Consider the following 26,600-nt stretch of genomic DNA (forward strand, 5'->3'; position numbering starts at 1 on the left):
TGAGTGGCGAGGCTCAGAGCGGACCCCCTTGGTTCCATGCTCCTTCTCAGAGGAGCCTGGCTGCAGCTGAATCCACTCCTAGTCCTGGACTTCATCAACAGTTTGTCTAAAGGCACGAGGTGTGGGGATCGCAGTGTGGTGATTTAACACATGGTTGTGTGTTTCATGTAACTTTGGAATAGCGGAAATTTGAGGTGGAATAGTGGCAATTGGAAATTCATGAACAACATTAAGATAAATCACAAAATTGGATTATATCATTTTCTAGAAGAACTTAATTATCAATTAACACAACAATTTAAAGACTTAGTTTTAAAAATCAAATTGGCATACACACAGCTATATATAGGGTACACCTGTTAAAAATTCCCCTCGAGTTCAGTGAAACGTTCACAACGAATACCTTTGCCTGTCTCAGCAGGCCAGGGGTGGAGGCTGGGAGTGGGGCTTTCCACCCGTGTCCCACCTTGGGTGACAGTCCTCCGAACCTCACAAACGAGAGCCAGCAAGCTCTGAGCAGCGCCCCACACCGAGGGAGATGCTGGGCGCAGCCACTGTGAGCCAGGAAGGAGAGCTCCAGGGCCCTCAGTTGGGACTGCTGTTTATATGGCCATGAGGTGATTGGCTTTAGGCATCAGTAAGCTTCCATCCTGGTCACGATCCGGATCGGTAATTACTGGAATTCTCAAATTTCCAGTATCGCTCATACCGATCTACCTGAGTTACAATATGTTCCAGGGCTCTCAGGGGGTGATTAGTTATCCCCACTCTCGTTCCAGGCCACCGAATTCCTGGTACGGTCAGTGCCATTCCCCACCTTACCTACGCAAGAGGGCTTGGCACGGTCAAGGGACGCTTGACCCCCACACTCGCAGCACAAAGGCTTGATGGGAGTTCCTGAGGCCATGGAGTGGTCCAGGAACACTGGGGGGAGGAATGTATCATCACGCTCCTGCAGAGGAGAGGGTCGGGGTATCTGGGGGCACAGGAGCGCTCTGCTGTGCAAGGCTGGTGCTTGGGGCACGAGGGGAAGCAGGATGGGATGGAGGCCCTCTGCATGAGGGTACAAACAGATGAAGAGCTGAGTAGGTGCGAGTCCAGCCCAACTTTTCCCTAGGGACTCTTCCTAGGTGAGCAGAGGACATGGGAGAAAGCTCAGGGTGGGTGACACTGGGGTGTTTGCTCTCTTCCTCCAACCCACATCATGCCATGTCTCTGAAGAAGAAAAGTTGATCTTCTGTTCCCAGGAGCCCCAAATGCTGCAGAGCGTGTGCAGCTGCTGGCCCAGCCTCAAAGAGGATGATGCTTCCTTGGATGCTACTGCCAAATCCTTCACTGCACCGCTTGAAACAAGGGGGCTGCCGTACTGCTTGGACACTTACCCTTGCAAATACAGCTGATACTCATGCATGTTTTTAATAGCTCCTTGTACCCCCAGCGTGGCTCCTGGGTTGGTGCCACTGGGCGATTTGCAGGCTGCCTGGCTGGAGGGTGAGGGTGCCCCTCGGCTCGTCCGTAGCTGCTGTGGGGCTGGGAGCAGCTTTGCTCCCTCGGCAGGAGCAGCTGGAAGGTCAGTGCATGGCACTCCTATGCACAAGTTTATCCTGTTTTGGAATACTTTCACCCTGGAAAGGATAAATCCAAACTGGCTCAAGTGGGAGGAAGGATTTTTACTACTTAAAAGCAAAACCAAGAACAAGAACACCACCTGCAAAACTATTTATCTTCAGCCGTGCAGCTGTCAAGGTTCAGCAAGGTTAACTCTGAGTACTAACTCCCCCCTCACCCACCCCCACTTTAGGGTAAGCGGGAGATGTAGATGAGTTTGGGGTAATGCTTGTTCCCCTTCAAAGCAAGAGTAGTGGCTGGGGAGGCGAGGAGCAGGGAGATGCTCCTCAGCTGGGAAACCTGTCCCGCTGCCGAGCTTCGGAGCAGTGGTGAGCAGAACCGCACAGCCCACATCGCCCTCAAGCTCTTTAAATCCCTGTGCACTGCTGCTGTAATATGCTAGGGAAAAGACTTGGATGCTGATGGGGGGGTATTTCTGGCTCACCATGACTTTTTGTGGTTTGCGTTTCTCCTTTAATTGATGTAAACAATCGGTTTTACTCATTTTTAACTTGGCAGCTGGGTGAAGGGTTACATCAGGGACGAAGCTGGCCCGCTCGATATGCGCCATGCCTGAGCAGGGAGTGTGTCTTCCCAAAAACAGCCTGGCAGATGACATACTGCATTGACCTACTTTTGGGAGAAGCGCAGAAGCATTGTAGAAGCTGTGTCCGTAGGCCTCCTTGCAGCTCTGGGATGAGAACGACAGGGAATTACTCAAAAGTGCTGTCGTAAAGCTGCCGCGAAGGCTCAGCAGCCCTCAGGGTCCTGGCGGACCGGAGATTGGCACAAGCATCTCTCCCGTTTTGAGAATTCCTTCTTTATGAATATTTTGAAGCATATGCCAGAGAAATCTTGCTGCCTGCAGTCATCGTCTTGGAGTGTAACTGGCTGCAGGTCCAAAATACGCATGCAATCCGTGGGAAATGTAGTTCATAGCACTGCAAAACTGCCCATCGCTTGCCACGGCAAGTGGTTGGCCTGGGATTAAATGCCCACAGCATCACCGTTCGCACGGAATTCCTTGCGAGGGGAAAGCATTACTGCCTAGACAGATTTCTTGCAAGTCACAGCAAATCGGAGTGGAGGGGCTAACCAGGGGGTTGTGGTGGCTTAGACCCTCAGGCCACGACCCAAGGCTGAGAAAGGCAAGCTGGGGTGAGTTTAAATTGCAAATGAAAGGCCTGAGTTTGGCACCCAGAAGAAAACTAATTTCTCTGGTAAAGGGGATGAAGAAGCACTGCAGGGCTTACCTGTTTTTTCAGGGAGATGGTCAATATGAAAACAGAGCGCAGTGTTTTATCAGAGCCTTGGAGCGATTCTCTGCGCACTGTTGTCAGCAGAGATGATGACTAAAAAGAAAACAAAGGCAACTTCTGTTAGAAAATAGACATTTTGCATTATCCATCTGCTGTCTCGGTATTTCTCCATCATATGTTTTATTTTCTGAGTCGGGAGTGTGCTGTTTTGTTCTACATCTGTTGCTGCTGATACTTCTGGGAGGCTGGGCTAGCCTGCGGTTTGGGGAGTGCGGGGGTGGAGGCTGGGCTGGGCTGGTGGCTCCAGAGGGGGGTGGTTTCGGTCCTGCCTGTTTTGGTTTCTCAGGTTTGGATGTTAGCTCCGGAGCGAGGGATTATTTGTGCTCGGCTCAACCCAGGACGCTGGGGAATGTCTCCCCCATCCTCACCAGCAGTGTCTGGCCAGTGGGCAGGTAGAGTTGGCTTCCCGAGCTTAGGTAAAGGAAAGTGAGCAGCCCGTCATCCTGCCTCTGCAGCAGAGCCGTCGGACCATTTCTCGTTAGGAATCCGGTCGATCTGGTGTTACTGATGAAAGGATCACTGCTCACCTACGACTTTTGCTCCTCCGAGAGCCCTGCTCGGCTCTGTCACGGCCTGGAGGTGTGTGACTCTGCAGTGAGTGTACCTTTGTGACGCCTTGGCAGATTGATGTGGCAGAAGCTTGTTTCATCTGAGTGTTTGTTTCCTGGTGTCTCTTGGACAGGAGATGCTGCCTGTGATGTGGCTTTGAGGGGAAATTGGTTCTAATTGCGGAGCCGCTGGGTGACTGGCTCTGGTGGCATCCCCCACGCAGGAGAAACCTTTCCCTGGTGTTCTGGCTAACCACAGCACCCTTCTTCATCCCGAGCCCCTTCTGCCTGTTCCAGGCGGTCTCTCCTGGGCTGGTGCCTGTGTCCCTCGGGTGTCTTTCTCCAGCTCTTCCAAGAGCATGCAATCTGACTGCTCCTGTAAATCTCTCCAGCCACGGGGCAGCTTTTCTCTTTCAGACAGGAAGGACTCCTGCTGACGAGGTGACCGGTGCTCAGCTCCCCAACTGGAATGTCACAGGACTGCAGTGAAGGACCACTGTCGCCGTTGCAGCCCAACGTGTGCACGGCAGAGCGGCTTTACTGCCGTGCTGTTCTTGCACCTCTGAGAGCGGAGCTGACCGAGTCAGCGTTCTCCCATCGCTTCTCCACTCGCTTGGTTTTGAAGCCAGTTTGGTGTGCGTGCAGTTTTATTAGTGCAGTCAATGGTTACAGAGAGGTCAGCAGAGATAATGTGGCAACTGCTAATTAAAAACGCTCCTGTTGGGGTGGTAGGAACAGGGCAGCATCATGTTTGTGACCTCTCAGCCCCTTGGTTCCCTCCTCAGATCTCCCACTCTGGGTTGAAAAGGTCTGATGCTTCCCATAGTCCTCCTGAAAGGAGGTTGTGGAGAAGTGGGTGTTGGTCTCTTCTCCCTAATGACAGATGATCGGACGAGGGGGAATGGACTCAAGCTGCGCCAGGGGAGGTTTAGATTGGATGTAAGGAAGAAGTTCTTCACCGAGAGGGTTATCACACACTGGAACAGGCTGCCCAGGGAGGTGGTGGAGTCACCGTCCCTGGATGTGTTTAGAGACGGGTGGATGAGGTGCTGAGAGATATGGTTTAGTGGTGGACAGATACGGTTGGACTGGATGATCTCTAAGGTCTTTTCCAACCTAGTGATTCTATGATTCTATGATTCTATGATTCTATAGTCAGGTTCCTCAGCTGGCCTCCTTCTGTCTGCCACAGTGCTCAGGCACAACCAGTGGTGGTGGGTGCTCTTCCAGCCAACAAAATGTTACCAAAAACCTTTGAAAATGGTCTGAATGAGTTTTATTAAAAGTTTATATCCCTAGTAGTGGTCAGCTTTGGGTGAAGCACTGGTGATCCCTGCTGGTGCCTGCACCGTGCGGTCTGTGGCTCAGGAGCGCAGCATCAAGTCACCCGTTCATTTGTGCTGGCGCTGTCGCCCTGTCCAGTGCCTCTGGCACCTTCCTCCTCTCTTTGGGGATTCCTAGGCTGCTAGAAGGATTAAAACCCAATCTCACAGGACCCTCCTCCCTTATTTTGTTTTTCTTCGGGCAATGTTTTATTTTATGGAAGCTGGTTGGAGCAACAGCACTTTAAAAAGTACAGCTCCCCTCTCCGTCAGTGATGCGTGGGACACAATTTGGCTCATTTCAGAAGGGATTTTTTTGGTGATGGTGAGAGTTAGGGGGGGAAACAAGGAAAAGTATTCCATCACATGAGCCTTGGGGAGCATTTTCCTGTCAATCTGCATCGCTTTTGAGGGATGTTGGAGGACAGGGGCTCCAAACTGCTCTACTGTGGCTGGCAGCAGGAGGGCAGAGTGACTGCTTCACCCTCACTGTAACACACAGGACAACCGAGCAACACAGCCATCACTTCGGAGGGACGGCTCAGAACTGTGAAATGTCACACTGGGAAGAATTATCCCTGCAGGTGTAGTTCAATTTCTCCTCTTATGTATTTTCTTTTCCCAATTTCCCCCTAAACTCTGGCTGAGTTGAGACCAGGCCTCTGATCTCAGATTTGCCCCCTTCAGACTAACTGTATTTAGTTTTACTCATAGTTTTACAACTCACCTTTTGAAGTCAGAGCAGTGGCTGGAGTAGCAGGTGTCTGCACAGTTGTTTACCAGCCTTGCCGTTCCTGTGTTGTCCAAAGGCAGGTGGGTGGTTCCGATCCAAATCGCTTGCAAAGCTGATGCTAAAAGCCTTGGTATTAGTTGTCCTCATCTTGTGGTATGGCTAGTGGGGGGACAGAAATGGCAAGCAAGTCTGGCAGGTGCTGAACGACAAATACTAATGTCTGCATGTTACGTAGGTGTCCAAAGGGCTTCTCTTAATGCGCCCATCCAGGCCGTGGGTTGTTCTGCAGTCAAGCTGATGCAAGGGACATCCAGTGAGAGGGCTGAGAAGCGGCTTTGTTTCTGCCTGTGTTCTCTGGTGCATCCCAGCTCCTGAGCCAGTGTTCTTTTTAATTTTCTTTTGCCTGCGGAGCCATCTTACCTAGAGGTGCCACTTGTCATCTGTGTGCTCCTACCCGAATCGGCCTGGCTGCAGAGCATCTAGGAGAGTTTCTAATTCCACGCACTCAAACTGTTGACAGGAAACTGGCCACTGGATGTCCCAAAGGTTGAGTCTATGTTGAGCGTGCTCTGGGAAGCTGAGTAAGGATGTTCTGCTGCTTGCGTAGCTGTATGTACTCTTTCAAGAGGTCCTGCTTCAGCCTCTTCACAGAACAGGGAATAAAGATGTTGGCTGCAAAATCCAGCTTTGTTTCCTGACATAGAGAGGTGTTGGGGAGTAGAAGCTAGCGTGAAGGAGATGGAGGACATCAGGAGGTCTCCTCACCAGGGCAGCTTGTGCTATTTTGGAAACTCAGTCTCTCGGCTTTTTCTGCTGGTACGTCACCAAGTGGCAGTGAAGCACTTGCTCATGGCCATGAGCCTGCTCCTTATATTCCACACCTCCAGCAGTGAGCCTTTGTTCCAGGCTGACACAAGTCTGGAGGAATCTGAGGTGGTCATGATGAGTAGCACACCCTGAAAAGACAGCTCAAATTGCTGGGAGTTAAAAATGAGGACCCATACGTTGAACTTGATACCAAATCCCAGACGGGTTAGTGGTGGTTTCCTGCCTCTGGTTCATCGCTGCGCAGAGGTGGCAATGCTTACCTGGTCTCTGAGATGAAGCGAAGGCAGCTAGATGTATGCTTCAAAGTCCTTGGATACCGTGAAGTTAATTCCTTTTATTATGCCTATAGATGGTATGCCTAAACAAAGCTTCAGGGCCTGCGCTGTGTGAAGAGGATCAAAAGGAATATGCGATAAGTACCAGTCCATGGGCAATGATATTCAGGAAACGAAGGGCTGCTAAAGCTGAGAGAGGCTCGGATGAGGGTTGTGTAAGTAACCTTAATTCTGACTCTGCCTCCTTGGGAGCTTGAGCTTGCCATTGGTTATTCTGTTGTGGAATTTTTGGTTGGAAAATAATAGTCTTCAGTACGTGTTCCTGGCCCGTTGTCTCATCGCTGGAGGAGCCAGCAGGTTGAGCTACAGGAAAAGCAGACGGCAGAAAGCTGCTTCTCAGTGCTACCACCTTGTGTGGGACCATCAGATTATAAACGTGCTCCTGGATCACTTATGGAAAGCAAAAGGGTGGATGGTTGGACTGGTGCTAGCTTTACCCTGCAGGGACTAACAACACACGGCTGCTTGAGCCACGGTGGAAGCACAAGACCCTGAGCTGCCTCTGGGAATCCCAGACAGTGGCTTCACCTCTTTTTCTTTGCTCTAGATCCTCCTAAATGCCTGTAATTTTTAAAGACTTGGCTGTGTGTCTCTTTTACCACCTTGTTTTCAAGCAGCATGCCCGGTAAGGGAGTTCGGTTCATATCAGTTGTCCTCTCTTACGCCAACCATAACTTCGTCTTGCCTTGTTTTTGAGTCTGTTTTTGTTTTGTGCCATTTATGCAGGTTCCTAGCCTTATTCCTGCGTTGAATAAGCAGGTCTGTTAGCTGCACATAATCCATACTGTTTGAATCATTTTGAGTTTGCGGCTCTGTGGCTTGCAGCAGTACGTACCGTGTGTGTTGGCAGATGACTTAAATACTTCTGAAAGGCTCTGTTTTTCTAGGTCATTCCTACATGAAGCCGATAAAACTGGCTCTGTTCTGACCTGTGTGTCACTACTGTACCCACAGCTCTTCACTCAAGGTGCCTTTTCACTGAAATCCTGTCTTCTGAAAGTATTTTTTAGAATCTATTTCAGGAGCTTTCTGTACCCCGGGACTTCTGTTCCTGTAGCTCTACTCTCTGTCGCATTTCTTGAAAAGCCGAGGTTACTATTGCACATCCGAGCCCTTCCGCAGCACAGCGACTCTCCTGTCAGCACGACGAGATGGCGAAGGCCGCTGCAAGACCTCGGCACGCGTTCACCCTCACGAATTGCCCAGGTCCTGTCCTGCTTGTTCTCTAGCCGCCCGTTTGCCATCCGTCCAGGAGAAATCTCCGTGAGCTGGCTGTCTCTGCTCTTGGCAGTGCTGCTCCTCGGAGATGGCCGGTTGATGGATGGACAGAGGTTGCCCTTGGCTTGCTGGAGGCATAAGCCAGCAGGAAGCAGGTCTGGGGAACACAGAAAAACAGATGTGTGGGAAGAAAGTGCTGTGGCTGACTGGTCAGAGCTGGAGTCGCGGCAAAATTTGTATGAAGGCGAATCTCTGTCTCCCAAGTTACCTGCGTACCTTGCGTTACCCTGGTAAAACAGTGCTGCCACGGCAGTTCAACTAAAGCTTTATCCAGGTGCCTGCTAGCCTGCCCACGTATTCCAAGCAAATAAATTAGTGCAATTAATTAGGGAAATAGGCCTGGTGTATAGCTTGGAGCCTCTCTGCCAGGAGATTCTTGAGCAATAAGGCTCTCCAGAAGGTCTCTTGGAGCCTGATTTTGGGCTGTGTGAGGATGTAATCGGTGATGGATAGAGCTGAAACCACAAGAAGAAGTTGGTCATGGACACTGAGGTGCGAGGAACAAAGGTAGTTCCTGATGCCATCCGCATCCTTGGGCAAAAGCTGTGATTTTCAGCAGCGCTGGGAAGAGGTGACTCCAGCATGGTGACTGCATCGACTCAAAGAGGAGGAAGGCAAAGTCAAGTGAAGGCGGGGATGGGTGTCAGATGAGAGTATGCTTTATGGTGTGAGCGGCACGGCAGAAGGGCGTGAAGGAGAGTAGCGTGTCTGCTGGGATTTGGCCTTGAGGTCCAAGGGGGAGAGCGGAGGGGATTTGAGCGTTTGTGCTCACTGTGAGCTGCCGGAGCAGGGTTGTGCAGTGCTGCTGGTGGCCCACAGCCTTTGTCCCACGAGAGAGCAGGAGCAGAGCCCTCCGGCTCTCGCCAGTGCCTCTGGAGGATGGTGCTCTTCCCATGGGGAGTGCCAGTTGAGCAGCAAAGGTCTCTTGGCTCTTTTTGGGCAGGAATTTGAAAGCTTAATGCAGCCTATTGTGCTGAAAGACTTGCAGGCAAGCTCTCCATGGCAACTCTCCCTATACACAAAGCACCATATGGCTTTTTCGGAGGGGGAGGGAATGCATGGCGCAGAAAAGTTAACCTTTGTTTCTGGTGGTGTTTGTCTTTGCTCTCTGACATGGAGTGCTGTCTCCTGGGCATGGCTTCTGCTGACCATGCCACCAGCAATGCTGCAGGAGACCTCTCAGATGGACTTTCCTTGCTTCTTACAGCGGGACTTGCTGTAAAAATAAACCCTGCCTGCACAGGGGCCCTCTCTGTGGGCTGGGTGCTCTGCAGACAGATGGAGCAACCAGTCTCATGTTCCCCCCTACAGCAGGAAACACAAGGGCTGGGAAGGCTCCAGGAGCACTCGGTTTGGGCAAGAGCAGTACAGGAGGCAGCTGGTGTCGGGGAGCTGTTTGTGCGTTGTCTGCCCACGCTTTACACCCCTGCTTCTGAAGGGAACGGGGAGCCTTCGCTTGACTCTAAATCCTCCCTTTTCAAGTCCCTTTGGAAGGAATGAGCAGGATAAATATCTCTATTTGTGTCTGTAGAAAAGCAGGAAGCTTTTGTGTGTCTGCTTGGAGGGGGAGGAAAAGATATTATACGGGAATAAGCAGAAGGGAGCAGCCTGTGCCTGGCTTCGCCATCTTTGGGGCGCTCTGTGTTTCCCGGGGCTGCCGTGGGGTGCCACCAGCAGCACTGGAGATGGCCTTGCAGGGGGGGCATGGGAAGGATGCCGTGCCTGGCAGAGGTGTGAGGTCAGGCAGCTGGGAGCACTGGCAGCTGCCCAGCACCCAGCTGTGTGGCTGGAGTCCTGCCGCCATGGATTTGGGGGCACAGGTGTGCCGCAGACGTGTCGGGGCGTGCTCAGAGGCTGTAGAGGGCAGACCTGTCACTGGGACATCCCGCAGGGCAGAGCCCTGGCTGGGCACAGGACCGGGCACTATGCCTGCAGCCTGTGTCCCCGTGAGCTGATCGGGCTCTTGGGATGCTCCCATGCACGTCACAGCCACCTCTCGAGGTCGCCACTGACTGCATGCTGCAGCCTGTAGTGGGCGAGGGACACGGCTGGCTGTCCCCTGTTCCCATGGTGTGGCATGGGTTGCCTTCCAGGAGCGCTGTCTGGCTTCTCCAGAAGCGGGCAGAGTCTCCCCTTGGCGAGACCCACTCTCAGGTACTCCCATGGTTTTGTAACAAGCAGCGGGCTGTCCCCATCTCCTCCATCCTCCCTGCTGTCCGCAAGGAGCCTGGCGAAGTTGGGAATGGGGACGGGGATAACTGTTGGGAAAACTCCCAGCTGTAGGCTCGGACCCGTGGATGGAGGTGTGCGGGTGGGGAGAGGGTAGTTTTAGGAGAGGGAGAGTACAGCCATGCCTGAGTGCTAGACCTGCTAGTTGGAGCAGGGGTGGCCCGAGGCTGGCTGGAGCAGCCGTCTCGCTGCTGTGCGGAGGGTTACAGGCAGGAACCCCGACAGCTGGAAGCACAGCTCGCAGCAGCACCGGGGATGCTGAAGCCATGAATCATAAACAAGAGCACCTTGTATCTGATGAAACTGCGACCCCACCATGTGCTTACTGGAGAGCATAGCAGCGCGTGCTGGCTTCTAGAAAAGGAATTTGGCTTATTCCTGGGTTTGATTTACAGTCTAACCCCTGGGAGCCCCAGACCCAGGTTAGGGGAGGGCTCAGTTCTCAGTGCCGCATCCTCAGATTCTCCTACTCCCAGGGGCTGGTGGTACCCATCGCGTTGGTGGCTTCAGCATCTCCTGGGGCCGTGACTGTGTTTGCATTTAATGGTCAGCTGAAAGAGGCACAGGTTTGGGTGGGAGAGGTGTTGCTGCAAGCCTGGCTCCTTACTCTGTCCTTTGACTTCATAGTAGAGGTACAGATCCCTTAGTGAAATACGGCCTTTCCTGATATCTGGAGATGGCCCCAAAGCGGGAGCCCCGGCTGTGGCTGTATGGGGACTGTGCCCTCTGAGGGAGGCAGTGTACGATCCCGTCTGGGTGGCTGTGTCATTCGGCTGCAGCAAAACGTCACGCAACTTGCGTGCCCCTTGGGTTTGGACTCGAGCCTGGGAGCCGTTTGACTTGGCTGAGCTGCCAGCCTGCTGGGAAGCCAGCGGGCTGAAGGACGCAGAAAGCAAACCCTGCATTGTAGCTCTGCTCTCATCATCCTGCCTTGAGCAGCCGTAAAAGGAAAGCCTGTCCCTCCTCAAATCCAGGCGATCGCCAAGCTTTCCTAGGAGCACTGACATAATGACTCCCTCTGCCCAGCCAAGTATCGACATCAGACAAACCTAGTGCTGCAGCGCTTGCAGCTCCGAGGCGTGTGGTTTTGAGCCTGCTCTTTATTTTGGGACTGCAGCATCTGATCTTGGTTTGGTGTTTCCAGCCCGTGATCTAGGTCGTGCGCTGGATCGAGCATTAGCTGTTGCTTGAGGGAGCATGGGGAATTTACGCTCCCTTCCTCAGTCGGAGGACTCTGAGAAATGCCACTCTGCTCTGCTGCGGGTGGGTGTTTGGGGGTGGGTGGGAGGAGTATTTTTTTTTTAAGAAACCTCCTTGAAAACCTCCTATTTTCCTGTCCCCCCATGAGGATGGCTCCTGATGTGGCTGGCCACGGGAGGAGCAGTAGATGATAAAAGCTTTGGTGCAGCCTGCTTTCTCTGCGGTTCCCATGGTAGTTGGCTGTCACACATAGATCTAATGTATTCCCTGCCCACAGCAGGATTAAAACCTTCTGGGAGAAGAATAAGAGGATGCACGAAACAGAGATAGGGAAGAAACCAGGCAAAGGAATGGAGACCATGGCGGCGTAGGGATGAATCCAGGTGCTAGCCCTGTCGGAGCAGCAATGGGCCTCGTAGGATCTCTGCCAGGGAGCAGCCATCCCAGTTGCCTTCCACCTGAGGTGATGGTGGGACGCCTGGAAGCAGAGGTCCTTCCCGAAAGCTGAAGGCGCCGGTGTGTGCAAGAGGAAGTTCTTGTTCTGCTGTTGTGTCTCCCAAAGCTGTCCTTCATTCGAGGGTGCACGTTTCCTCTTGGTGATTCTCTTTCTGTTTTATTTTCCTCTGCAGATCCTGACAGCCAGTTGTATGATATGGGATATACCCCTGAGGAGGAAGCCCCAGCCTGTCCCGATGAGTTTGATGACTTTGTCACGTTTGAGGCAAGTATGAGTGCTGCAAACTCCCACAAGTGGCAGCTGGGTGCAGGGAGGGTTTGGCTGGGGGAGAAGAGTATTTGCTTTGACGGGGCTCAGGGATGCTTAACATGTAGCAAAGACAAATCCTTTAATCTGTGGGTGACTGGCCTGGAGAATCTGTGCCAAGCATTTGGGGCTGTTAAAATTGGGGTTCAAGGAAAAACCCACAGCTAGTGCTGTCTTGGCACGCAGAATGCCAGTGCATGGTGCCCTGGGTGGAGGAGGGAGATCCTGCTTGTGGTGAGACCCCAGCGAGGTGGGAAGGGTGCTGGCTGCTGTCATCTTTGTCTCCTTGCTGGAGTATGGGGAACCTGCACCTGATTTCGAGCTGTGCCAACCAAGAACCTATGAGAGGCACATTGGAGCAGTTGGATCTTGGCATACGGTACTGTTTGGCTAGTAAAGGGCAGAGCAGAAGACGAAAATGTGGATTTTTCTTTTTCTCTCTGTTGTTGGGCTAGATCAGGGATGCTTATCTGACAGGGCTACGGCCTCCCTTCCCTTCTGTAGCACCGTGGCACAGGAGCGTGTTGCAGTAACCTCCTGTATCTGCTCTCCCTGGCTAGAAAGGAGGCTGCTGCTGCAGTCTGTGTGGGGGCTTTGGGGCTTTGCTTGGTCAGCTTCCTCTGTTCCTGCTCTGTGCCTTCCAGTCTGGAGCAGGAGGTGCTGGAGATGCCTTCAGGGCAAAGGCCTGGCTGGTTCCCTGGTCCCACACCGTGACTCAGTAGCCACCTCCTGCTTTTCGTTTGCCAAACTCCTCTTCAGGTTTGTGACTCGTGTATCTTGGTACCTGGGGTTTTTTATCACACATTGTTACTTGCACAAGCACTCCCAGCCTCTGTTACATTTGCATGCAAATATCTGTGTCTGTGCTTTAAATAGTCTGTAATATGTTATTTTGGCCGCGTGACTTCTTGATAAAAGGCTCAAGTTATTCTTTTGAGTTTCCTACTGGTAAATTGGGTGTTGAGCAACTGGTCTTCCCGATGTTAGTGAGAAGCACTGAAGACGGCAGGAAACTCTCACTTTGACTTGTGCTTCGAGAAGCACGGGTCAGTCACTTAAGACGGCTGGAAACTCTCACTTTGACTTGTGCTTGACAGGTCATCATCCCATTTCCCAGCCAAGCCTGGATTTTCTTCGGAGCCGGTTTGCTAGCTCCCTTTCTTCAAGCCAACCGACTTGCACCGTCCCCTGAGCGAGTCCCTTACTCCCGTAGGACTGCTGAGGTGAACACAGCCTTACGAGCGTGTGATCCTCCCCAGAAGGCTGCCAAGGGTGTGTTGGACATTAGATTATTTCTCCTTTTTGAAAGACAGTTGCAAAAGCCAGTAATAGCTGGTAGAAGGGGGACAGGAGGGCAGGAAGGGAGAGGGGTTTTCATGTTCTTTCTTCATGTGGTACAAGGTCACAAACGTGCTTTTTAACCACTGGACTGAGGGGTTTGGAGGCTGTGACAGTCTGCGTCGCAGTGCTCGTGCAGCAAGGGCTTTTCATTTTGCTCCTCAGACCTGCGTCAAGGGACAATCTTCTGAGATTCAGAGCAGGGATGTTTTCTAAGGGCTAATTTTACATAGATGAGCTCTGTCAGTGCTGCAAGCTGTTCTGGGCAGGAATACCAACAAGCCAGGTGTGCGCCCCGCTGGGATGAAATACTTCTGCTGCTGGGCCATCGTTTCCTTGAAGCGACAAGGTGACCCAAAGGAAAAAGGTGATGAATCCTGAAATCTCCTTTTCAGAAAGATGTAAATGGATTCTTATACTGAATTCAGGGTAATTGTCTAAAGATCAGAGCTCTTTCGGTGTCTACGTTTAATATGCCAGGGAAGAATTACCCTTGTTGTCTTGGATACATGATTCAAAATAATTTCCAGCCTGCAAGGATTTTGTAGAGGTTCAGCAAATGAGAACATGATCGAGAAATACCGCCCAGCGTCGCAAGTGTAAAAATAAATTGGTGTCTTGGGGCGCGTGGTCTTTTGTTCTTGTTTAGCTGAGCCGTGAGCTCCCAACGTGTGTTTCATGCCACATGTCCTGTAGTGCTGCACCTTGGAAAGCTTGAGCTCTTTCAGGGAGCGGGGATGAGGGAAGCCGTCGTACAAAACAACCTGCTGGGAGCAGCAAATGAGTGTTTTTCACCAGAGCATCATGCCACCCGGCGGGGGGGCTCCGGCAAGCCCTGCTTCGTTCGGTGCAGCTGGCAGCTGCTCTGGAAAGGGTAAGACAGAAAACAGAGTTAAGTGGCCTTTCCCAATATATATATTCAGCCCAGCTTGGATTCAGGGGAAGAAGCACCCTTTCAAAAGTGGAGGCATTGCCTTTGCTTCGAGTAGACCTCCCACACCACCAAAAAGCATTTTGTGTTCTCAAATGTCCCCGCTCCAGACCTGAGAAGGCAGCACACAGCAGGCACGCGGCTCTCAAACCGTGGGATCACCAGGCAGCTCAACAGCTTCTTTAACACGGCAGCGTTTTTCTCAGCCCCCAGAACGCAACCGGTGGACTTCAGACCATCTTGCCTCGGCGGGGCCATGGGGCGAGGGAGCACCACCAGCTTTTCTCCTCTCCTGTCCCATCAGAGGACGTTGGAGAGGTGAGCTGAAGGAGGGGTGCTGCATTTCCTGTGCCATGGTGCTGAGAGTCATCGTGGTCGTAGATTTGGAACATCGGCTCTGGTCCTCCTTAAACAGCACAGAATCACAGTGGCTTGAGTGCTTGGATCTTACAAGTGTTGAGGCCTTGACAGAGAGCTTTTCTCATAAATGTTTGTTTGCACAAGTGTAAACAAGTGCTTTGAGCACTCTAAATGAAAATGTCTTCTCTTTGTTAATAAGGTTGCTCTTCTTGGTGACTCATCCCCTCTTCTGGTGGCTGTCAGCGCTGTGGAAAACCCCGAGTATCCGGTATCGGTGTCTCTCAGTGAGTGTTTGCTCCACGGAGAGAAGAGCCAACACTTGCACCTTCCCGTAAGGGCCTCTCGGAGAGGGCAAGGTCTGAACTTTGGCACTTCACGCAGGGACCTTTGTAACGTCAGAGACTTCCACTGGTGTGGCTCCTGACGTGGCACGGAGCTTATGGCTCTTGTTGCGCCTTGGCATGTCTCTCCAGCAGACAGGTCTGTCTGTTAAACCCTTTTCAAAGAGGATTTCTAGTTGCACGGCTCCAAGACGTGTGCAGGGGATTGGAAGTGCAGGAGCCCGGCTTCCTGCAGCTATGTGGCCTGTTGTGTGTCCGGCTGTGCTTGCAGGGGGCTGGTGGCAATCCCTAGCATTCAGCTGTCACGTGGGAATAGCATCCCCTCTCTGCCCACTCGAGCGCAGGGAGAGCATCACCTCGCCGGGGTTGCCTGCCTGCCTGCAGCCCCAGACCGTGCATTCCTCCCTGACCGAGGTGGAAGCACGGTGGTGGCTGGGGGAGCTGGGTGACAAGCTTACTGCTTTCTAATTCTGCAGGGAACCAAAACCATAAAAATACTGACAGCATTTTTGGCTACCCTGCTTTGTAAAAGCTATGTAGAGGGAGCATGGAGTCTGTCTGTCCAGGCACCTGAGTCCTCGCCTGTTTTCCCCCAGGCTGGGCTAGTGCAGCTTTGCTGCTGACTAACGGGAAGGTAGGAGTTATCCTTGCCTCCCTTGCGAGCTCCCGTGGAGCTTGTGACTCAGTTCTGAGGCACATGGACCCGTTTGTGATGCTCTGCGTGGGGGAAAGGTGCATTTGGAATTAGCTTTCTTGATACCTGCTGTGCGTTGCCCTAGGACAGGGCACTCTGCCCTGGCTCCTGGGGGTAGATGAGCCCACTCGAGCAATGTAGAGGGGAAAGGCTGGCTCCCAAAATGAAAGCAAGCCACAAAAATTCAGCATGCTGCTGGAGCTACGCTGGGATTGGGCATGGAGACGTGTAGGCTTAGGTGGGCTGGAGGCGAGGCAGAGCTGGTGCAAGGCTGCGCTCTGTAAAGACTGACCGGGAGTGCAATAAATAGCACAAATGCCTTTTTTTGCCATGAGAACCTAGGCCAGCAAGGTCGTAGAAAGGCCTTTTTTTCAGTCTGCAAAGCAGGGCAGCCCAAACTGCTGCGGGTGAGAGGTGCGGGGGCAGTGGGGCAGGCTGTGCGGTGCTGCAGCTCCTCGGTAGCAGCCAGGAAGGTGCATCGCGCTGAGCCGCGCATGGCTGCGAGGGGACTGTTTTGCTTTCTCGGAACAGCAGCACTAACCAGGCGTGCAAACGGTAACCAGGACCACGTGTGGGCACCCTGCAAGCCTGCCACCCCCCAGGCTTGTCCCCTCGGGCTAAATGTCCGGTAGCAAGTTGTGCGGCACAGTGGGAGAGCATCTAGGGAGCAGAGTGGTGGTTGGGAGGTCCCACACCTTGTTTTGGGAGGAGGGGATGCTAGGGCCTGTCTCCAGCATTGCCTGTCCCCAGGCCCAGCTGGTGGCTGCTGGAAGAGCCATGGCCTCTGTTCAAGTTGGAATTTCTTTTCACGTGGAGTAGTTGAATTTAATGCTTCTTGAAGGGCAAAAACCAGAGCGAAGCAATTTAAATCCGCATTACTGGGTTTCTCCAGCTGCTCAGAGTTTCTGCAAGGGGATCTGGCAACGTGCATGATTCCAGCTGTGCACTGGTAACGCGCAACCTGTTGCCGAGAGCGCCTGGTGTACCCCCAGCTTTGGTGTGCAAGAGCCGTTCCCCCAGGCACCAGCTCTCGTGTGGTGACTTGTGTTTTGCAACGAGCCCACGTAGGATGGTTGTACGAGTCTGTTCCAGACTCGCTGTCTCTCGGGGTAGCCCAGTGGACCTTCTGAGCCCTTCTTTCTTACTGCACACTGCCTGGGAAGATACTTGCCTGCCGCTAAAGCAGAGAGCTGTGCCTGACGAGCACAGAGAATATTTGGAGTGTGTGTTTTCTGTCTTGGTGGACCTGTTTTGCAATCCTCAGTGGTTTACGTGAGGTTTTTCCTCCTCTGCCTCTCCATACCACTGTTACCAGGGGACACGTGCCTGAGAGAGGCCAGCCAGCCTAAACAGACAGGATTAAGCTTTGTGTCCTTCAAAGACAACCTGCCTCCGAGCTGCCCGAGGGGCTCGCAGGGCCAGGGCAGACCTGGGGGGCAGCTCGCCAGCTCTGTGGTGACCCTGTGAGCTGCTCCCCGATGGCTCTCTCGCAGGTGTGAAGGGCTGCGGTCCTTGGCCACGACCAGCCCTGCTGTACCAGCGCGGCAGCGGTGGGGATGGGAGGATGGAGATGACGGCAGCGTGTGAAGACTGCACCTCCCCACCCTTGGCTCAAGCTTTCTGTACCAGTGCTGTTCTCCTGTCGGGAAGGGCTGCCCTCAACGGGCTTCCCTTTGCAGCGTTTGACCCAAAAGCGTCGTTGTGTCCCAGCAAATGAAAATCACAAATCCCTCTTCAAATTGGCTGCTGGAATTGGTGTTAATTTTGTCATAGCCAGCTGCTGTGCTCAAAATCTTGTAGGTGGCCAGAACCACAGAGCTGTGAAATGTGACGGATCCTGTTCGATGTCTGTTTGTCTGCCTGTCCCTTGGGGGAATTGCCCCAAGCAATGTCCCCACTGTCCCCAAAGCCCTTCTGCCCTTTGAGGGAGCTGCCTGTCCTGCTCACGCTCACAGAGCCCGTTTCTGCAGCAAGCAAGTGAACAGTCTGTATTATCTTTGTATTGATTAGGCACAAGAAAATACCATAATCAAATTACTAAAACTGCTGGGCTGAACTCCAAGTTAACATCACAGACTCATTTTGGTAACAAAAGAGCCTGAAAATACCAAGGAAATTCATATGTTATATAGACTCAGTACAGCTTGGGGGAAGGGATGGGAGTGTAAATTGGGCACAGATATCCCTAAAGGGCAGACTCTAATTCAGGACTATAGCGAAAAATATCTTTGCTGGTCAGAAAAGGTCCTAGTTGGAGTGTTTGCCTTGTGCAAAATAGGTTGGAGGGAGTTTATAAAATACAGACCTTGAAGCCTTATCTTGAACTGCGAGTGCAATGCATGGGACTGAGAAACGTGGGCTGCAGCACCCTGAGCGGGCTGGGGTACACGGTAACACAGTGTCAACCGGGAGGCTGCGAGCCAGCCACATAGCCTTGGGAGCTAAGGTGGCTCACTAAGAGTTTGAAAGGTAAAACTGGAGGTGATTTGGGTTTCCTAATTAGCTTTACTGCAGGGACATCTGACACTGGGCTCCTCGCAGTGGTACTAGACCTTCCCTGGGAGAGCCAAAGGGCTGCGACCTGCTCAGTTGAGCAGCAGATCCGGACAGAGCCAGGAGGAGAGCATGGGTTAAAGCATAACTCCCTCCCCGCCGTGCTCATTACCAGTCCTGGCTTTTTTTGGGCTCGGTACAGAAGGTCAACTGGTTATCAAGGTGCAAGATGCTTCCAGCCAGTATTGCTGAGCAGTAGGTCCTGCTCGGGGCACTGTGCTTCAGGAAGGAAGTGGCCCAGAAGAAAGCAAGGATAACCCGGAGAAAATGTGATTTGGGAAGGTAATGGGAAGAATACATTTGTTGATGCTAGACAGGCGTGACTAAGGGAGGCCGAGATTTGGAGTGTGTGAAGTTTCTGTAGAGGAAACAGGAAAAACAAACAAAACCCTCAAAATGGCACGTTGCAAACCGTGCCGTCGAGGGCTGTGCGCTGCCGTGGGGAAGGGGTGGCCCCGTGGATTGGGTCACCCCACGGTGCTGGCTCAGGGCCCCGTGGATCGGGTCACCCCGCCGGCGCAGTGCTCAGGCAGCGGTGGGCTTGGTGTGTTTGTCAACTGCCTTATCGCTCGCGACCGAAGCACCAGCCCTTCTTGGCGGGCAATATTGTCCTCGCGTACCATAAATCTCCGTTTGAGTCACCCCAGCGGCGATTGTGGTTGTTTATCGGTAGCAAAGTGCTCCTGATCTTCCCTCCGTGAGCAAGGCAAGCTTTATTCACTCTTCTATTTGTGGCTATAAGGAAGGAATTTGTCGTTTAGTGCTTAAATATTCACCAGAAGTCGTATCAGGAAGGATGAGATAAGCCCTGGAAGCCTCTACAGGTCCTCTTCAAAATTAACCTTTTAACTGGCGACGGTTTCGTGGGAAAAGAAGGCGCCTGCACCTGGAGCGGGGCTGGCGGGTGCGTGGGGCTCCGAAGGCGTGTTGTTATTTTGGTGTTCGTCTAACCAGGAGGGCTGCAGTCACACGGCCGGGAAGCGAGTGTGCCTTAGCTCGCCTCTCCTTATCGCAGTGCCTAGGAGCTTGGGAACAAAAGCAGCTCTGTTGGGGCCGGCGCTGAGTCGGTAAGCCTCGCGCCCAGCGTCTCCTGGACTTTGCTTCCCTCCTGCCTTGCAGAAGCAGCCGGCAGCTCCTGGCGGTGCTGGATTTGACTTGGGAGAGGAAAAGCGATGTGTCTGCAGGTGGGTTTTGAGCACTGACATGGAATGAGGAAGGATTGGGTTTCTAGGAGGCAGTCCTGGGACTGCTCTCAGCCCAGAGGTGCTGGGAAGAGGCAGGTTGGGCATCTGCCTGACTCTGTGCAGCGTATTTAGGGGCAGTCTCCCTGTACTCCGTGGGCTGTGGGCGTATGATGGTGTCTTCCTAGTCCTCTCTGCTTGGGTTGTCTTGGGGAGCTGGACCTGGAAGGACAGTGGCTGCAGGCGTTCGGGGTGCAGAGGACAGCCTGCGAAATCTGTTGTCTTGTGAGTCGTTATTTGGTTTTGGGGGTTTTTTTGGTGGGTCGGTGTTTTGAATTGCCCCAACAGATGCCGTGTGGTTCTCTTCCCTGTCCTTGAGGGGTATCATAGAGTGCAGTAGCCTCAAAATCCCACTCCAGGGTCTGTGGTGTGAAAACTGCCTTCACCCTAGGCTGAGCGCAGGCTCCCTGGCTTCTCTGAAATGCGGACATTGCTCGTACAGCCAAGAGGTTGGTGCCTTGCTGCCGGTGACAGCCTCCAGCATGGGATCACTCGGTGACATAATGGGCTTCTGGCTGCTGGCACTCGGAGGCTGAGCTTCTGGGGGGATGTTTCAGGGCTTTAGGGGTGGTTGTAGACTCCGGTGGGACTGTAAACACAACTTAGCTCCCTCCTCCCTGGTTTTAAGTTGGTTCAAAGCCGATTTAAGCATGAGTTGTCTGCTGCAAGACAGGCTGATGCCACAGCACCCATAGCCATGCTGGGCTCGGCATCGCTGGCCAGGCCGCCTCCGTGCTACACCTTGCAGGCGGGATGCTCTTCATGTCTTCTTCTTTTGCACGGAGTCTGTCCTGCAGCCTGGGTGTGCGGGTCCTGGGTGCTCACAGGGCTGGCGCTGGCTCAGCTCCAGACAACACAACATTCCCAGCCTGGCTCTGGGTCTCTGGCTGCATTCTGCAGGCAAGAGTGTCCTTGGAGCATGGTTTTCATAGCTCTGTCCCCCCAGTCTGTCCTGTAGGCGGTCAGAGCTGGCGTTCATCATGAACAGGCTTATGCTTGCTGGGAAATTGGTTTTTGGTTTTCTCTCCCCTCACCTCCCTTCCTGAGCTTCCGAGTGGCCAAGGACAATAGAGCTTCGGGATGCCAGAACAGCTCTGGGCACGAGAGGGGGCCAGCCTGGCCAGCCTGGCCAGCCAGACTTTGCTCTTCTCTCCAAGGCCGCACCTTACCAAACCCTGGGCTAGAGCTTCTGTCCACCACAGATCAAAGCTTAACTTGTCCCTAGACCTTGCAGGTGACTCCCAATAGTCTTTCCTCTCCTTGTACCCAAGTGGTGGGGTTTTTTAAATCAATGTGGGGGTTTTCTAGCAATTTACAACATAGAATCAAGTGGTCTTTACTCCGATGTGTAATCAAATGCCTGCAATAGATGAACTACTGCTGGAGAAGTCTCCTAAAGGCGCTCCATCACGTCACCTGTTTTATTGGGGCACATTACGTCACCCCGATGCTGATTTCATCCATTTATTTCCTTTTGGAAGCAGGAGGGCTTGCTCCTGGGCTTTCCAGTCCCCGGTGTTTTGCTGCACTCCCTTGAACAGGCAGAGATGTGTCCGGATGGTCGATGCCGTGCGCAGCCAGGGCAAACAGGTCTCCCACCGGGGGAATTAGCTGGGGGAGGAGCTGGAGTTGGGGTCCTGTTGCAGTTCAGGGTCTGTGGGTGTGTCCCAGTTTTAAGGTCTGAGATTTACCTGGAGCGTATAAGGGTATGTTTTATTTGACAAAAATCTTAAAATGCAGCGATACTGATGCCAACCCTATTCTGAAGGTGGTGGGGACATTCCTGGCAAGTCTCCCGGGGGACTCAGAGCCTAGCCTGGCTGTCCCAAGCCCACGGGCATCATCGTTGTTCTTTCTTAATCTGGCAAAGGTGCTTCCTTTCTGCCTGCTGACAGAACAGCAAACTTGGCCAAATGAGGCATGTGGTGGGGGGTTTGAAGTGTTGGCACATAAACCAGCTGCTTGCGAGGCCATAAAACAAGCCTTCTGTGACCTGCAGCTGCACCTTTGCCCAGGGCACGAGGACTTGGTTTTACTTTGCTTTATCAGGCCTTTGGTCATACCTCATCTAAGTGCCCTTCTCTGCCTATCTCTTCCTTGCATCTTTTCTTGAGGTTTGGTTACTTAATTTGTGATGAAATGTATAGCAAAGTTCTCCACGCTCGTGATCAGGAGAAGGACTTTGTTTACAGCTTCAGCTGCCTCTTGACTCATTGACCCTGTAGGTTTAACTTTAATAGGGCTCTTGCCTTTGAAATCTCTTCTGGGAGATTTTTTGAAATCTCATCTGGGAGTATTACAAGAGAAAAATGCTTCTCCTTTGCTAAATACAAAAAAAGTTTGCATATTGTGTTACAAGTCCTCCTTTTTTTTAAATAAATAAATCACTGCCTGTCCTCGGTGTAGCTGAAGGAGGATGGTTAATGTGCTGTTCCAGCTCTAAAGGGTTGCTCCCTCATTCAGCCTTTCTGTGTCAGTATTTCTCATCAGTGAGATGTTTTGTATTGATTTGATAGGTAAATCGTCTAACTAAGGGCACTGATGCCTCGAGCTGTTCTTATGCTTCATGTTGAGAGGGTCAGCAATGGCAACCACAACAGGGTGGGTTTTTAACCAAACGACTTGTGGGTTGGAGTGTTTTGGGGTTTTTTGGTTTCTTTGCAATAAGAAAACTTTGTGCTCATTATAATACTTCAACATATACTTTAAATTTAAAGCTTTTCCACTGGGGGGAAAAAAAAAAAAACAAACCACAGACAGCAGCATTTACTTTGGAGTCTGCCAGCAAAGTTATTTCCAGCTTGGCGTTAAATCTTCTTCCAACGGGCAGGATTCCCTTTGAGGCACACAGGTAAATCCACAGAGGCGGATGGCTGCTCTCGGGTCCTCTCCGCTGCATCGGGTCCCTGCTACTTCCCACCCATCGGCACCATGCCGGCCCGGCCCGGGGCGCTGTCGCTGAGAGTGCTGGGACACACAATGGGGGCTGGAGATGGGGGTTTTTTCCCCCCAGAGCAAAGCATAGCCAACATTGCAACACAACATTGTCCGATACGCTGAAGCCTGGCCTCAACTTGGCGTACGCTGCAGGTAGCTTGGGAAAGCTCTCAAATTGCCCGAGCAGGAGGCTGGGGAGCTGCGGGGCTCGGCTCGGGAATGGTGCAATGTCCTCGTGTGTCCATGAGCCAGCTGGCAGGCCGAGCCTCTGCTTCCAAATCTCCCTTGTCTCCTGCTCGAGCATTAAGAGCCGGACGGGTGTTTCTAGGAAGTGCAGCATAAATCCAGTAAAGCACTTAAGCAAGTCCCCAGCTTTAGGTATATAAGTAGTCTTGGTGGATTTATGCTTTGTAAAGTGGGTGGGGGTTTTAGGAGGCTTTGGTTTTTATCTTGGGGGCTAGTGAAAGCCACCTTCTCCGGTGCTAGGGATGACGTTCACTGCAGCAGCCTCTCCTCTGTTCGAATCTCGTTCACTTGACCAACCCCATCTCCTGCTGCTGACTTTAGACCCCCGTTCTGTGCATGTTTGTCGTGTTTAACTTCAGGGTGGGGTACTAGAGAGGTGCCGGTGTCTGTGGGTTTGCAAAAGCTGAGCCAAGCTTACGAGAGGGGCTCTGTCTGTCTGTCCGTCTCCATCCGCCGTCCAGCAGAGTGCGGTGGTTGGCACAGGGGCTGGGAGCACTCCGCGGGGAGCAGGCGAGGGTGCTGACTTGGGCACTTTGCTCTGCTCCCCACTGCCCATGTAGAATAGGAACCAATGGAGCTGTTCTTCATCCGTCCCTTCAGGCTTTTCAGAGCACCTATGCAAGTTCTTGCTGTCCCTTTTGGGCCTCACATGTTGAGGCAGCCTGGGAATTCATGGGTGAAAGAAAATGAGGCGTTGGTTGTGTCTTGAGCTGCTTTGCACCAGTGGAAGCTGCACAGGTTCTTTGGGGTGTGGAGTACTGACCCCAAAGAGGAGAATCAGGATGGGGAGAGCAGTGTTTGTGAAGTCCGTGCAACACGGTGGCACGTTTGTCCCTCTTGGTCTGGTGCCCTCCGGCCATTCACATACGGCAAGTGCGCTGAAAGCTGCTCGTCTGCCGGCGAGCAACGTCTGTGTCGGTGAGCAAGACTCTTCCGTCCTGCCATACACGTCCCCTGCTTTGAGTGAGCAGCTCTAGCATAATTTGACATTCTGCTGTTGCAAGGACAGTATGTCTGTGTGTTTCTTTCCAGCCACTGTAATGCAGGGCTTTCCAAGATCTCATTTTCCTGAAAATCCTGTGAAAAAGCACTGAAAGCTGCTCTATGCTCTCTGGCAGAGGAAGAGGTTTGCTTCAACATCGGTTGAACCTGCCTTCAGGCTGCTGCCGCCTTGCCCTGCTGCCGTGCTGGGGGGGAGTGTAGGCAGCACCAGAGCAAGCGTGATCCCGTTTGGGCCAACTTTGGATGGAGCAAACGACTTTTCACGAGCCTCTTTTTATCTTGAGGCCAGGCAGGAGGGCTCCTGTCCCTCTGCCTGACACTGCCGGTGTCAGGGGATCAGGTGGAGCTCGGCGCCAGCACTGACAGACCCCACCACGACTGAGATCCCAGAGCCAAAAATGGTTTGTTTGGAGGTGTGCAGGAGAAATCCCAAAAATGCTGGGAAGTGAGCTGGCACTTTGACAGGGAACAAGAGCTTTTTTGCTTTTTTTTTTAAGTCTCCTCTGAACATGGGGATGGTTCTAGGCTCGTGCTCATAATGTGGTGTCTTAAAAACCCAAACCAAGTTGCGCTGCTGTTCCAGTGCCTGCTGCAGGTAACGGATTTGGGGAAGTAGTGCAAAATATTCCAGATGCTGTTCCAGCAGCAGTGGGGTGATTTGAGTGTCCTGCTGATGCAGTCCCTGCAAATCAGGTGCTGTGATGAAGATTTGTAAACCAGCTTATTTTCTGGTGAGGGATGGAAAGTGCCCTTGTGTTACTAGAGGGAGGGGGGAAAGTGCTTTAAGGGCTAACCAGTGGTTTTGAATGGTGGTTTGGGTTTTTTTCAGAGAATTCAGATTAATAGTGTGTCCTCTTAAAATGGAGTGGGTGAAAGCAATGGTGACCGGAACCGCTGAGTAAGCAGAGTGTAATCCCTCCCGCACTCGACAAATCCATACTCACTCACAACAAAATCTCCCTCCAACTCTTATTTAGTATATATTTTTCTCATCTGCTTTCCAAACGCTGCAATTGCAAAACACATGGGGCCCAAAGGCCATTGTGCACCCCGGGGCGGTGCTCAGTCCTTGGACGTGGAGACAGCAGCACCTGGACGTGGGGTACGGCTCACACTGGTGTGTGGAGGTTGGATTTCTGTGCTTAGAACTGCAGCACAGCAGTAATGAGCTGCCCCATACGGGTTTTGTCCTGCTCTGCAATGAAACCACATAGCTATACTATCTTTTTCTTTTTTTCCCTCTTGTGTTTTTAACAGGCAAATGAGGTGACTGACAGTGCTTACATGGGCTCAGAGAGCACGTACAGCGAGTGCGAAACCTTCACGGATGAAGACACCAGCACACTAGTTCATCACGAGATGCACGACGAAGTAGAAACGGACAGTGCCATCGACTCCACCGTGCACTCGGAGTTCACGGATCCCATCGAGGAGCCGGAGCATGGGTGAGTAGTGGGAACGGCGAGGTGCAAAGCTCACCGTGCGGGGCAGGAATCTCTGGCAAGCGTGGAGCAGACGAGAACCGAGGGAGACGCAGCCTGAGGGATTTAAAATAAATTGGGCTGGGTCTGTCTTGCTGAAACTGGTTGGTTTGTTCTTTGTATTTGTAACTTCTTGTGAGACCAAAATAGCTCCTCTTTAAGAATAACGATAATAGTTAGACTGCGCCATGTGTAGGCTGTTTTGGAGCTCAGCCTCTCTTTGAGGTAATTGTTGCTTGCCCTGGGAGAACTTCTGTACCCTCATTACCATCTTTAACCTCTAAAATAGGTTCTCAGATGATCCAAACACCTGAAATACCTGCAGTTTTTAATCTATCACTTAAGCCAGAAACGCAACGTATAATTTTCAAGTCGGGAGGGGGAACTCCTCGTATTCTTGTTTTACCTAAACACGAGTGTGCCCTTTGATGTGCAACCACCTCCTGTAATAACTAGTTTTAAACTCGTGCCTGAAGCACCGAAGCGTGAGCTAAGATCATCTTCCCTGGGTCTGAATGGCTGCTGGCAAAACTGCTCCTGGACCTGCCTCATTTCCTAGATTTTTCCGGGAAAATTGTGTTTTGGGGTGAAACTGGGATGCTGGCAGGCAGTAGGGGAGGGAATAACTCCCTTAATAGTGATGCAGGAGCACGGGTCTGCACTGAAACCTCAGGAACCATCAGCACTTAAGGTCTGCTAACACACAGAGGTTTTTTGGCCAAAACCACACCACCCAGGCCTGGTGCTGTGGTGAGTACATACAGTTCCCGTTGCTTCTAGACAGCACCGGGCTTCCCTCGCACCCCAAAACCACATTTGGGCACACCAGAGCTGTGGTGAGCAGTCAGTGCTGCTGGGCACTCAGTGCCGGGGCTGAAAGGGTGCTGTGGATTAGGGAAGAAATGAGATTAGCTGGCTAGGCTCTCCTTGCCTGAGCGTGTTCAGCTCAGCGACAGTTAAATCGGGATATAATCGGCTGCTGAGCTCCCCGGCCGCCGAGCAGAGGGTCTCTGGAGGGGCCATGGCGGCCTGCGTGCGCTCTCGTCCTCTGGGAAAAATGACGTGCCTCGGATTCACCTGCCTGTAGGTACAAAATACTTTGCTTGGGAATTTCGTATTGGGAAGTGTAAGTTCTTCCCTGCTACAATCAGGGTGGGTTTGGGGAGGTCGGGTGTCCTTCGGGTGCTCTCTCCAAGCATGTGTGTTAAATGTGAGCCAAAAAAAAATAAATCTAGGAAGAAGTTCATTTGGCTTAAAGATTTGGAAGGCTTGAGACAGAAACCTCTGGAAGTCTGTTCCCAAATTGGTGAGGG

At 52.3% G+C, this 26,600-nt stretch overlaps 1 protein-coding gene across 1 annotated transcript in view; it reads left to right on the forward strand.

Moving 5' to 3' along the window:
* Positions 1-26,600, forward strand: part of RAB11FIP3 (RAB11 family interacting protein 3 (class II)) — a gene marked incomplete at its 5' end in the record, with an annotated part of 46,474 nt that overhangs the window by 6,309 nt on the left and 13,565 nt on the right. Inside the window, 2 exons of the mRNA XM_010147312.1 lie at positions 12,030-12,121; positions 25,064-25,251. Of these exons, the coding sequence (XP_010145614.1) occupies positions 12,030-12,121; positions 25,064-25,251 (280 nt within the window). The remainder of the gene's footprint in view (positions 1-12,029; positions 12,122-25,063; positions 25,252-26,600) is intronic.

Source organism: Eurypyga helias, unplaced genomic scaffold (genome assembly GCF_000690775.1).
Source record: "Eurypyga helias isolate BGI_N326 unplaced genomic scaffold, ASM69077v1 scaffold27362, whole genome shotgun sequence".
NCBI classification, from domain to species: Eukaryota; Metazoa; Chordata; class Aves; order Eurypygiformes; family Eurypygidae; genus Eurypyga; species Eurypyga helias.